Source organism: Lycium barbarum, chromosome 11 (assembly GCF_019175385.1).
Source record: "Lycium barbarum isolate Lr01 chromosome 11, ASM1917538v2, whole genome shotgun sequence".
Lineage (NCBI taxonomy): Eukaryota > Viridiplantae > Streptophyta > Magnoliopsida > Solanales > Solanaceae > Lycium > Lycium barbarum.
Window position 1 is genome coordinate 83783314 of NC_083347.1, and position 13954 is coordinate 83797267.

At 36.8% G+C, this 13954-nt stretch overlaps 1 protein-coding gene across 5 annotated transcripts; it reads left to right on the top strand.

Moving 5' to 3' along the window:
• The first annotated feature begins 213 nt into the window (after positions 1 to 213).
• LOC132616495 (uncharacterized) lies at positions 214 to 11005 on the top strand. Of its 5 annotated transcripts, XM_060330923.1 has the most exons (7): positions 226 to 589; positions 1746 to 1880; positions 4815 to 4994; positions 7899 to 8598; positions 9147 to 9224; positions 9381 to 9544; positions 10628 to 11005. In XM_060330923.1, exons 3-7 carry the CDS (start codon positions 4863 to 4865, stop codon positions 10871 to 10873), a joined length of 1320 nt encoding a protein of 439 aa, XP_060186906.1. In that variant the 5' UTR covers positions 226 to 589; positions 1746 to 1880; positions 4815 to 4862; the 3' UTR covers positions 10874 to 11005. The 5 variants fall into 5 exon arrangements, with proteins under 5 accessions (XP_060186908.1, XP_060186906.1, XP_060186905.1 ...); XM_060330925.1 differs by lacking the exon at positions 1746 to 1880 and having other exon boundaries at positions 214 to 589; positions 9381 to 9523; XM_060330922.1 differs by lacking the exon at positions 1746 to 1880 and having other exon boundaries at positions 228 to 589.
• The last annotated feature ends 2949 nt before the right edge of the window (positions 11006 to 13954 follow it).

Sequence of the window (13954 nt, forward strand, 5' to 3'; positions counted from 1 at the left end):
GATTTTTGGTGATGTTTTTGAGAAAGAACACGAGTCATTTGTTTTGATATCATTTTTTCCGTTTGGTGGGTCACGGGTTGGGTTCATTTGGGGGGGGGGGGGCTCCATTCAAAATGAGTAATTTTAAATGAAATTGTGAATTGGGTTTAATATGAGGGAATCCGTCAAATTTAGGTGTATAGGTAACGATAAGAATATTTTTGTTCACAATTACTAATGGAAGATAAAGTTTAGCTAATTAAATAAGGTAGAATCGTATTTTTTGACCCTTTTCCCATAAATAAAACTAGAGGGATATTCTTGAACCTTTTCCCAACTTGAAATTGGGTCCCAAATCCTAGGGGCCGAACGCGGAGTAAAAGTGGTCAAGTTCTAGAAACGTAAGGTAGTGTTGCGGCTGTGTGGCCTATATGAAGGACTAACACCAAACTAAGGAACCAGTTGGGTCCTCTCTTCTACTACTACTACTACTACCAACTTTGCTCCTTGTATTGTACTTGCACCAGAAGAAGGCGTGCAAGCCTAGGAGAAAGACGAGTACAGGTTCCTCAGTTGTGACCTAGTAAACCTTTTTTGGAGTTCCCAAACGGTATTCATTTTTCTTTTCCTCCCTCTTAAATGTCTATAAGAAAAAAAAAATCTGCACAAGAATCTAAGTTCTATTTCTTTTAATCTTTTTTTATTTTTAAAACAAAAACCTAAAATCATGGCTGCATTGGGATATCTCATCCCCTGTTTTTTTTTTTTTTTTTTTTTTGCCTTTAAAATGATTCCAGATTGAACTTCGACCTTTTCTTTTTGCTGCTTTCTCTATATGTGCTTTGTGCTTTTACAGCTTGTTTGAATGGTTTTTGTCAGGATTTTTCCCAAGTGATTAATATACTAATGAATATCTGCTTCTTAAATTTCATTTATTGGTTACTTTTTCCGCGGTTAGGTTTTTTGAAGAGATGCTAGCAGCAACCAGAGTTTAAAATATGGATGAAAATCTGTCACTTAAATTTCATTAACCCTAAGACTTCAAACAACCACATAAATAAAGTAGTACACTCCTCCTACAACTAAAGTATTGAAACTTTTACTTCAACTATATTCTAGTAAATCAATTATTATACTCCCCCTACAACTAAACAACTAATTATTTTAAAAAACTGTAGCAGTAATAGATGCAACATCCGACAGTTGTTACTCACCATTTCCTATTTTTTTGTGCATATAACGTTTGGATAGATTGAATCGTTTGTTGTGGTTTAATTTCTTTATGGCTTGGTTTGACTGCATCGTGTTGTACCATAACTGAGAAAAGGAAAAAAATTGTCACTCATCTTTGAGGGTAAATGATCCCTTATATATGATATGGTCATAGGCGGAGCCAAGAATTTTAGTTTACGGGTTCTGAATCACAATTTCTATTTTTGCTTATTGGGTTCTAGTCTTGCTTGGGTTGCTTTAATGGTAGTCTTTACTTTTTCCCTTTCACTCGTAGTGTGGGGAAGGAGTGGACTCTAAGTGTGTCACTTTCGTGTACCCATCGGACGGCAGCCCTTTCGGGGGTTCCTTAGGGATCGATTCACTCTGCTTAGATTGACTGAACGCTGAAAACCTTCCATTATAGATTATCTATACATATTAAATGAAACTTCTAATACAAATACATGGTTTTGAGCTAAAGTTACGAACCTATAGCTTAAGGCTAGCTCCGGTTGTGTATATGGTACACTAATAAATCCTTATATATGTCAAAGTGGTGCAGTTTTGGCACTCCCAGGCGGAAACCATCTCTTTCTAACGGTTCTCTTGCTAAAAGAATTAATGGACAAATCTTTTCTCCCCCCAAATCTGTGAGAACCATCCAGCAAGCTTTACCCCGTTATCATCAGGTATTTGTTTCTTTCTTCATTGGCTTTCTCTCCCAGCTTAGATCTGGCCTCGCCATTGCATTTTCTGCTAATTAGGCTTGGAGGGTGATGACTCTGAACAACTGTACAAAGAAAAAATGTCAACATCATAAAGCAAAATAGAAGAAAAAAATGAAAATTTATTCACCTGTGATTGTGATTTTCTCTGGTATAATATTAGGAAATAAGTTAATAAAAGATTGACACTTACACTTTCCAGTCGAGATAGGGTTGCACCGTGGATTAACTATTAGCTCGTTTTTATTTGCCTTGGTAATGGATGAATTGACACGGCATATTCAATGGGAAGTACCATGGTGTATATTATTTGTAGATGAATAGTATTGATTGACAAGACATGCGACAGAGTTAACAATAGCCCGAGGTTTGGAGACATACCTTAGAGTCTAAAGGCTTCATGTTGAGCAGGATTAAGACAGAGTACATAGAGTGCAAGTTCGGTGATGCACCGCATGAGGCGGATGGGGAAGTGAGGATGGATACACAGGTCATCCCTATGAGAGAAAGCTTTAAGTATCTTGGGTCAATCCAAGAAAATGGGGAGATAGATGATGATGTCACATGTCGTATTGGAATGGGATGAGTGAAATGAAGGCTTACATCTGGTGTCCTATGTGATAAGAATGTGCCGCTGAGACTTAAAGTAAGTTCTATAGAGTAATCGTTAGACCAACTATGTTGTATGGGGCAGAGTGTTGGCCAGTCAAGCTTTCACGCTTTCAGAAGATGAATGTAGTGAAGATGAGGATGCTTAGATGGATGTGTGGGCACACTAGATGAGATAAGATTAGGAATGAAGATATACACGACGAAGTGGGAGTACCTCAGTGCTGGACAAGATGGGAAAGCGAGACTGAGATGGTTCAGGCATGTAAAGAGGAGGAGCACGGATGCCTTAGTGAGGACGTGTGAGAGGTTGGCAGTGATCGATCTAAGAATGGTAGAGGTAGACTGAGGAAGAATTAGGGAGAAATGATATGACATGACATGATACATCTTCAGCTCATTAAGGACATGACCCTAGATAGGAAAGCATGGAGGTCGAGAATTAGGGTAGAGGTTAGTAGGTGGTCGGGCGATTTCTCTTTCCTGTGGGAGAGTATGGTTCTAGCTTAGAGCACCCTGTCTGTTCCCTCTTCTACTTATCGGTATCATATTTATAAGTCTATTATTATCTTATTCTCCAATCTATTACTATTATTGTTTCTTTTACTTGGGTTATCTTTACTAGTTTGACTGTCAGTACTTTTCTTTTGTACAGTATTTTCATCATAGCTTTTACTCTTGTAGTTGTCAAACATGTTTTTGAAAACGTTTTGCTTGAGACGAGAGTCTATCGAAAACAACATCTCTACTTACACAAAGTAGGGTAAGGTCTGCGTACTCCCCACCGTCCCGACATCCACTGGGTGTGTTGTTGTTGTTGCTTAATAAAAGATTGAAACCCAGAAAACATAAGAGAGAGAATGAGAAAAAGAAAGAACAGTCAGATATATGTCATCATAGCTTATGAGTTATGATTTATGATTATATTTGGCATGCACAACAATGAAAAAAAAAAAAAAAGAATAATGAGAATAGTTGTGCAGTGTACTCAAATACTTCATCGTTTATACTACTCTTTGTTCCTTTTCTTCTTTCTAATGGCTGCATGATCAGCTTGCTGCTACTGAGTTATGAAAACAACTGGGTGAAGCAAAAAGGTGAAGAAAATGCAGGGGCCGCTTATTTAAGGGAAGCAAAAAATAGTAGAATTGAACCAAGTCATAGAGAGAGACTTTCGTACTAAGGGAGAGAGGTAAACAGAGTGATGGAATATAATCACTTTTTTTTTTTTAAACTTGTTACTATAACGGAATGTAATCACTCACAAAGTTTATTTGTCTTTCTTCGAGTTATGTGGGACTTTTATCATTTTTGCTCTCTTACCCAGTTGAAGATTTGATCTTTTCTTTCTTCTATTTACGAGTTCTGGTGAATCCACAAAGCTAACTACTTCTATTATAATACTTGACATTATAAGGAATTGGGGGGGTTGATATCCGGATAAAAAGAGGGGGCTTGATACATTAATGTGTCAGAATAGATACTTCCTAACATTATAAGTGGTAATCGTTAGAAATAGATGGCTTCCATCTGGAAGTATCAAAACTGTACCATTTTGACATACATAATGGACTATAAGTGTACCATGTCATATTTAAGGGATCATCTTAGACTTACCCTCAAAGGTAAGAGACTATTTTGGTCCTTTTCTATACCATAACTGATAAGTTTACTAAAATTTCCTTAACTGCCGTAATGATTAGATTTATCAATAATTACTCATAAAAATAATTTAAGACAACTTTGTTTTCCAAATATATCACCAATTATGCCTTGTGAATAAATTATGTTATTAAATTCATGCAACTTCTAATGAAATTATTCAAAAACAAGATAATACTATAAACAACATTTTTTTTAATTAATAATAATATAAACAACAATTAATAAGTACTTGCGCAATGGGAAAGAGAATGTTGTTCAGGGATGCAAGCTGGACCCTTTATGAAAAAAAGGAGATGAACAATGTTGTTGATTCGTTTTAATGAGAATCCAGTTTGCTTGCACCTCACTAAGCAACTTGACAAGTACATCTGCATGTAAACCTGCATTGAAGTTGGAGCATATGAGCTCACATGGATTGTTGAAATATTATACAGACCTGGGATCTCCAAGTCTCTCGGGGACCCATCTTGCTGAATCTTTATTCATTGCTTTAAAGATGTTCCATCAGTCTCAGGATTTAGTGGCCTCTGAACAAATTCTTGGCATCCCGATGTGCCTCCTCCTCCCTTCCACTGGACCATGTCAAACCAATATTTACATGAACTTTGTATTTTCTCTATGCAGGGGGAAGAAATTTGGTGGAAGACAACGTACTTTGTCCAGAGAGGAGAGATGGTTCACCAGAATGAAGCATGTGAAATGTGCACGCGCACGTGCGTGTTGATACATGGACAAAGGGATCCCTCACCAATTGTTAGCTCTTTCTTCAAAGTCATGATCGACAAGCGCTTCTCCAAAGTTCTGGTATAATATGATCTTAAACTTGTTTTTTTCTTTCTTTTTTGTTTTTTACTTTAAACCATTTTAAAGAAAGCATTGGTTTCAATAACAATATTTTCTGAATTTGTTCTTGTATTTTTCAAAATTACTTGTTACATCCAATAGCTTGTATTTTGGAGGGTAATCTAGAGAAGCTTTCTTTCTTTTCATAGTTTTAGGCTTACCTCATTTCTTTTTAGCACATTTAATTAATACACTGTCGCACCTATGGAGCTATCTACTTATAATACTATGTTGAACATGGCTAAAGCATCTCAGACGACCTTTTCTCATTTCATCTTTTATGTGTACTGCTTGCATAGTTTGTATGATTTGATTATCTCTAACCTTATCCAACCTTGTATAATTCCACACCAATTTTAACATCTGCAGTTCTACGACACTCTGGCTTTAGCTGCCCAACATATGCTCTCATACAGTATTAATGGTCTTACAACCATTATATATAACTTCTATTTGTTTTGTATCTTCCTATTGCATTGCACTCCTGTAAAACACTAAAACTCCTCTACTTAAACCTCCTTTTTTAGTAATGGGTATTACATCTTCATCTATCATATTATTCTTTTAAAAAACTCAGCCTTGGTATCTGGATTGGCTGCATTTAGGGTTGAGCGTTGGTTTCAGATAAAGAGAAACTTTATAATGTCATTTGAATTGTCGAATGAGAAGTTCTGTCAATCTTAGCATTCTCATTTTTCAAACCTCGTAGAGGTTACATTTCCTATAGAATAGGAAATAAAAGAAAGGAATGGGAACATTAGCGAGATAATCTCCATCAATAAATTCAGTCCTTGTTTTGTTTCCTTCACAGCCCAAATGCAACTTGTGATCCATATAAATTCTTCCAATATTCTACTGCAGTGCCTACTCGCTAATGGGACATTTGAATCTTTTGAAGTTTTACAGCCCTACGTAGATTTGTAGACAGAGAAATAAGACGAAGCTTTTAAGCTAGTCATAGGGGGAAGACCCTTCCAATTTTGGAATAGGAGAAATCTATCTCATCATCCTTCAATAATCGGCTCGAGTCTGCATAAATAACATTTCACAAGTCTTTACAACTACTTGAGTTTGTTATAAAAAATTATATTCTTTGCAGTTTCGAATGATCCTGATCTGTATTGTTGAAGCAATAGAGACCAAACAGCCTGTCCAAATTGCCAAACAATTGAAGAGTCCTGAACCCTCTTGGTTGTCGCTGGAATATTTTTTCTCAAGTGTTTCATCACCTAGTGTAAATCAGGGGAATAACTTGTTAAAAACTCACCGAAAAGAAAGAAAGAGTTCTTTTAAGTTCATTAAATATGCTCCTAAAACTGATCAACAAAAGATGCAAGTCAGTCTTCAAAGACCTTAAAATTCCAAAATGAAATGTTTCGTGCTTAGAGAAATTAGTAGAAAAGAATAAATGGAACATTGAAATCAGATACTTTAGTTATTTGGTCGTGTTAGGCTGTAATTGATGTGCTGTTTTTGTCTGATGAATATTTTACTAATTAGTTTCATTGATGGCATCGAGAAGCTGTAGTCAGTGCAGCTATAACTGATGTTTTTTGGGGTCTCCACATGTCCCACTTAGTAAAGCTTGTTGACTAACCTATCACCCACTCATCATAAGATTCTGTTCCTTAGCTACTTGTAAAAGTTGTCTCTTAAAACTTCTCAACGTCAACTGTAACAATGATTTGTTTAATGTATGCAAATCGTACTTGAAGTAGATCATGTGATTCACTATTACAATAACAAGAAAAAAACTAGATCATGTGTTTATGTTCTGAAGCTGTAATTTTTTTTAAATTAATGTTTTATATTACATCAGGGAAAGGGGAAGGGTATGCTGTGCTACTGATGGGGTTTGAACCCTCTACCTCAACTGTAGAAGGCGGGGAGCTCACCAAGTGAGCTAGCCGCCGTGAACCTCGGAAGCTGTAAACTTTCTTTTTTTCCTGCGAAGGTAACAGTAGGAAGCTGTAAACTTTCTTATACCACCAAAGCTTATAGTCTAGTGGTATCAGTTGGGAGCCTCCCACATACAAGTGTGGGTTCAGTTCCCACTATCCCCTTTCCCCTTCCTTTTTTTGTGAATAAGGTTACATTTGTATTTCATCCAAAAGTATCAGCATATGAACTGCTGCTGAAGGTACTTTACAAGTAAAACCACAAGCAGTGGCCTGGGGGTAAAAGTCAAATTACAATTTACATATTGCCTAGAAACATACCAAATCTCCTATCTCCCCCACTATATCTTGTTTACACCAAAAATAAAAGAGACTAAGACATTTTATTTTTACAATCTCAACAGAATTTGCTTTGTCATCAAATTGTCTTGAGTTTCTCTCCTTCCATATTGTCCGCCAAATACAAGCTGGAATGGCTTGCCACCAGTCTTCTTGTGCATTTCTTCTTCCAATTGCATAAGAGCTCTAAAGTTGATCTTGGTAATACCCAATTCACCCCAAGTATACAAAAGAACATGTGCCACAGATGTGCATTTGTCTCACAGTGAAGTTCCCCTTTCCCCTTCCTAACCTTCCTAAGTAATGGAATAAGAATTTACTAAAAACAAAGCTCTGAAATAGTGGGTTGTCTCACCATTATGCTTTTAGCAAAATCAATGTTCATGCATTTCTTTTCTTTAAAAATAGTTAGCATGCATTGTTGCTTTAACTTTCCTAATTGTTATTGTATGCAATTTAAAATGACCACATGAAAGGACAGGATTGGTCTAATTGTTTTTTACTGAAAACCAAATGCTCCATGTACAACCAAATGCTTCCAATGGTGTGGTGGGTAACTTATTTCTTTAGCGATGTTGAGTACCATATCCGTTTATAGCAATTCATATTCTAATTACAAACTTTTCAGTACTTTCCCCCTGGAGTTGCTCGATTGGTATCTCACTTGACTAATGAAGAAACTTATCTGGAGGACTCAAGTGGACGGCGATGGAAGGTGGGAATATGTAATCATAATGGTTCGCTTGCAATTCGAGAAGGATGGCATATATTTTCATCAGAACATGGTCTGAAAATGGGAGACTTCTTGGTTTTCCACTACATTCAGGATCAGCACTTTGTTGTTCAAATATTTGGATCAAGTGGTTGTCTAAAGATCAACTTTTACAATGGCACTCGTACAGGGAAGAAAAGACCGAGAATTAATTGTACAGAAACTTCCCAAGGTAAAACTGACATAAATTTGAGGAAAAAATGGAATTCAACACCCTCAGTTACTGCTGTACCAGAGTCTGAAAGGGCAACTTTTGATGCTGACACTGGAGAGCGACAAATAGTTCCCCAAGAAGAAGGAACCAGCGATGTTCCACAAGGTGAAAATGGACCTCGCAATCACACCGATTCGGTATCACAAAGGGAATCAAGTTCAGTAGATGCCCCTCCTGTTGAGATGGAGTTTGCACCCTTCCTTGACGCACAAATCACTCAGACTGAAAAAATTTCTGAACCAGTAAACGATATTTCACTTTTGGGCCAAACAGATGAAAATGGCCATCATATGGGTCTTATCTCTAGCACATCTCTGAAATCAGCTGAAAATGGTGGCAAGGGTAGTTTTCCTCCTTTCATATATGTCATGTTTTCTTAATATCTTTACTGTGTCTGGAAACAATGGCAGGGAAATATACAAAGAGGGAAAATAGAAGGGAAGTGAGAGAGAATTTTTAGTGGGGGTAATAGAAAAATGATCTCTCACTCTCTCCACTTCTTATCCTCCTTATTTAAACGAAAGAAGCAAAAGAAAATTTTGTACGTTTCCCTTAATTTCCTTCCTCTTCCTCATTTTCCAAGCAAATATGTGATTTATATTGATTTGCTCCAATATGTATTTTCAACAACACGATGAAATGATTTATTAGGCAGTAATTTGGTTTGGTTATATGATAAAGAAAGTCATTGCACCAGTAGCAATCAAGTTACCAGAGAGAAGTCCAATGAAGCATCTCAATTTGGGAAGCTTCTAGTCTCTCATATTAAGCACATCTTTCTTGTTCTTCTGTCTTAAATGTATTCTTATTATTCTGTGTTAGACTAAAAGTTCCATTTTATAGTGTTTTTGGATTTCTACCTGTTAAGTCAGGGGTTTTGCATCATGCAGGTAAGGAAACAAGAGTAGATAAGCGAGACCTGAGAGAGGTGGCAGTGAAAGCACGTTGCCCTCCTAAAAAGTTAAATGGTATAACATTTTCATATTTAGTTTATAATTCATTTGATTTTGATATCCTTTTCTCATAGCTGCTCATCATCACATGCATGCATTCACTGTTGAGTCCCTTTGACCATCCTTCCTGCTACATTCTTATTTGATGTTATACTGCATGAGCAAATGCAGGAAAAGAGCCAAAAAGAACAAAGAAGGATGGTCAACGTTATCCTGAGGCTGTAAGTGGTAATAACAAAGTTATAAAAAGTGAGCCTGCTGATTCAGGTGACACATCATTTCCTGATGCTGGCAGCTTCTCATGTTTGCTGCAGGTGGATGATCGAAATTTTCTGGTGAAAATCTTGCTGAAATATCATTCCTTTTGCTATTAGTTGGATTTTGAGGAATTTCATTTGTTTGATTTCTTCCCTGCACCATATGCACTGCCTGAATGTGTTTATCTAGAGTGTTCATTGGAGTGACATGCATCTTAGTACTGTTTTCTTTCACCTAAATTAAAGAAAGATGACAAGTGAGGGTTGCTTAGTTGGTAAAGCACCTCCACCCACGACCGGTAGGTTCAGGGTTAGTGTCAAGTTGGAGGGGAAGTGTGGAAACACTATAGATCCTCCAAAATGGAGGGTGGGGTTAAAAAAATTATTAAAGAAAGATATATTATAGGGGAATTAACACATCTTTGTAAGCATGCTTTTGGCCTAAATACTGTATAATATTTACAATAATTCATGAAGATCGAGGACAAGGGCTAATGTTGAAAAGGATCAAAAATGTTGAAAAGGAATAAAAAAATATGATTGCAAGCCAATATCACTAATTCAGTGCAAGATTCTTTATATAAAATGAGGATCATGAAATCACCGCTGAGTCATAACTAATTAAATGTATTAATTTTGATTGTAAGCACCACTCTGATGGTAAAATTTGTATTTTCTTTAATCTAAAATTAATGAGAATCCTTTGTGATTGAAATGGCCATCTTTTTCAAAGAACCTAGTCAACTTGATTGGCAATGGACATTATTTTCTTGGTCATAGCAAATGGCTTGATTTCAGTAAAGTTCTTATGCTGTGAAGAGTGGACATGCTGCCTCTATTTCTCAGGGAGAAAAAGTTCTGGTGTTCTGTAGAACTAGAATTCAGAGGAGATATATCTCAATTTCTGTAAAGCAGGGCCTACGTTCCATTGCTATTTGAGTATTTGGGACTTTTAATCACCTGACGACACTGTTCATTCTTTTTCTCTTTTTCTTTTTGCCATGATTTAAGGCATAAACCTTTCTCCTTAGACAATGTAGTCCACTCCATATTGTGCTTAACTGTTGTATTTGGCTAAGTTTTTCTTTTGATTCCCCGTGTGTATATGATTTTCTTCTCCTCCCTGTCCTTGAATTTAGACCTCCTTAAATTACTGTGCAGGAATTACCACAAAGCTGGCCACAAGTTTTGGCTAGCAGGAAAAAGATGGGAAGGATTACTATTTATCTCAAAGGACCGGATGATAGACCCTGGCCTGTCATGTATCATGAGAATTTCGGTTCTAAGGTTTTGGCCAGAAACTGGGCATTATTTACTGCATTTTATGGGCTTAAGCCTGGAGATGAATGTGTATTCCAACTTTCAAATCAGTCAAAACGTATGTTTAATGTACACAGAGCCCACTAGGAAGATGTCACTCAAACTACTTTGGGTTGAATATTGTGAGCAGTTGTGAGAACAATGTAATGGGAGCTATGGCATATACTCACTTGATTTCAGCAAATCTGTAGTGGATTTTGGATTTAATCTTATTCTTTATCTGTGAATGTTATGCTGATACTTTCATTAAGCAGCATCATCCATTGAAGCATATAAAGGGCTCAAAGTTGCAGATTGACATGCAGCCTTTTCTTTTTCTTAGAACTTAGAAGCACAACAGTTGGAAGTAGTAGCTCTGTCCGGTTGAACCCGTTCTACCGGTACTCTCAAATCATGAGTCAGTCTCAGGATGTCAAATGTTTTTATCTACGCCTTAATAGTGTCAACGTTCACTCACTAATGCTACTCCAACCGGATAAATAGAGAAAAATCCAGTGAAGTGCAGCTGCTTTTATGAAAAAATAACAATAACAAAAACCACCAAAAACCAAATTTTACCGATGTTCTCTAAATGTACTGTTTGTGAGTGCTGCGGAGAGGCCTGATCTAGCTACCCAACACTTGCGGGTGCTAGCCCTTTTTTTTTTTTTTTCACAATGTATAGTCCATCTCCCAGCCATTGCTTCACGATGGAATCGTGATGCTTGTAGCCTACGCATCACCCTTCAATAGAAAGGACAAACATTTTGTAGGGATGTCCAATTGACAAATAGTTTGTGTTGAGATGTTGTGGTCTCAATAATAGTTCAACAACTTAAATGAAATTTTGATGACTGACAAACTATGTACAAGTGACAATTAATGTACAAGGAAGAATGAATGAAGATGTACAAGAACCAAAACCTTAACAGATCTTCAAAAGTAACTGGTAATGCAGACACAACTCGAGGAACTGGTCCTTTAGATGGAGAGCTAGAGACTGTTTGAAGAAGCTATTTCGTACAGATCTGGAGAAATGGAATTTTGACTCATTCCAATTATTTAGGGAATTGGAGTTCAAGATATGAAAATATTACCATAAAATGAACACATGTAATTAGCTTGGAAATAGGAAAAGTTTGTTGAATACGCGCGAAGAAGGAAATCCAAGTCAAACAAAGATTGATTCCGTACAATTAATTAAATCAAGTCTTGGTTGAATTTGGAGAATCGAAGGTGGCAATTTAACCACAACCAAAGAGAGAGACATCAGAGTGAGAGCATAGTCAACGCAAAGAGTCTCGAGGGTACCAACTACAACAGCGTCAAAATACCTCTTCCTATCAAGATTTATACTGTTCTTGAGTTGTAGTAGTTAGATTCTTGTGGTTCCAAGACAAGATCTTATTTAAATTCCTAGTGATTATAGTAGGTCTTGTTTTGTGTTTTGTAAGAGACTTCATTGACTGGGTGGAGTCATTGAAGAGAGAGTAGCTATAAAGCCAACAATTGTGGGAATTGTTGAGGAAGAGAGAGTTGGGTAGGGGCTATTAGGAATAGTTCCTTAGGTGTACAAGTTGTTGTACTTCTAAAAGTTGCTCGTGTTTATTGGAGAGTTTGAGAAATCCTACAAGAGTTAGGTCGTGGTTTTTTCCTCGCTTGAGCAAAGAGTTATCCACATGGAAATTCTTGTGTTGATTTACTTATTTTGAAATTTACGTTCTTGCATAGCTGCTCAAAGAACCTGGTTCTTTGAGTGCATAGGTCGCAGCTAAACTAATAATTGATATCACAGCTAGATCTTTCGATAAATGCTAGCACCTTGAAAGATTTAAGATGATTTCACCTCCTGGAGTTCAAGAAGGCCAGTCAACAACAAGACCACCATGCTTCAATGAAAAATATTACGACGGGTGGAAAGCAAGGATGCAAGACTTCATAATTGGTGAAGATCTTGCATTACGGGATATCTTCATGAGGTCCTATGACCACATGAATCCGTGACTTTTGTAGCACAAAAAAAAATAAAGTTGAACCAAACTAGCACAAAAAAAAAAAAAAAAAAAAAAAACATTAGTAGGTTTCACGCACTAAATTAGTGCGTGAAAGGACCAAACTGCAAAAATGCAACTTGGGCCTTTCACGCACGAATTTCGTGCGTGAAGGAGGTCTTCTGTTCTTTTTTTTTTTTTTGGTATTACCTTTCAAATCACGTTTTTTTCCATACTTTGGGCAAAGATTAGTCATGTTTCAAAACCCCGAAATATCAATATTTTATATAAAACTTAATATCTTTTTTTGCGTACAATAATGTCGGCTCATTACATCAAGTCCACCTAAACGTTTGGATCGTCGTTTTAGAGGTTCTACTAAAGTGCCCCGAAGTAAGTTTTGAAACTTATCATATTTATAGGGTTTTGATTTAAGTGTTTTATTATATTTGAATGTACAAAGATAAATATTTGATTTAATAATAATTCATCCAATACGAGAGGTTTATACTAATTAAAAAATAATTCATTCCATTTAATTACAATACTAATTCAAAGAAATACAATAATAAATTACAATAACAATACAATCTTCAAGTTCTAGAGGCTCTATTTCTTCGAGACGTGCTTGTACTACCACGGACTTGTTGCCCACACGAACGCTTGTCATGGCCATATTGCTTACATGTAGAGCACTTGCTAGAGTAAGTTCTTTCACTAACATCCATTTAATTGGGTCTACGAATCCGTGAGTTAATGCCCAATTTCCTGATGTAATCCTTGTTAGCAACCATCGAAAACGGCTCGTTTGGCCAATAAGCTTCATTACCAAGTGGGTGGAATTGGCCGGAATATGCTCTAAGGTAACTGTGGACCTTGTATTCCCCCGCCACATAACTTGTTACCGTTTTTCTCATTCTCTCGAAGCACTTGACAGCATGAGAACACCGCATGTGGTACGTTTGCCACTTACCACAAGTGCATGTTCTTGTTGCCTCATAAACGGTATGCACGTTTCCACCCTTACCGTTGTAATAACCCGTCCTAACTTCATACACATGTTGAATTGGGTCATACTTGGTCATTTGGTGATGCTCACATTTTTTTCTATAATGCTCCATATTTTTGAAGGGCTTTGGCATCCATGTCCCGCCGTCGGCTAATATCGCTCTGGCCTGCCTTGTCCTAACAACAAATA

What these genes read in the sequence shown, in the direction of transcription:
- LOC132616495 (XM_060330923.1), top strand. Translation starts at nt 4,863, where the DNA reads ATGGTTCACCAGAATGAAGCATGTGAAATGTGCACGCGCACGTGCGTG. An exon ending in AGCGCTTCTCCAAAGTTCTG is followed by an intron (nt 4,995 to 7,898) that starts GTATAATATGAT and finishes CAAACTTTTCAG; the next exon opens with TACTTTCCCCCTGGAGTTGC. An exon ending in CCCTCCTAAAAAGTTAAATG is followed by an intron (nt 9,225 to 9,380) that starts GTATAACATTTT and finishes GAGCAAATGCAG; the next exon opens with GAAAAGAGCCAAAAAGAACA.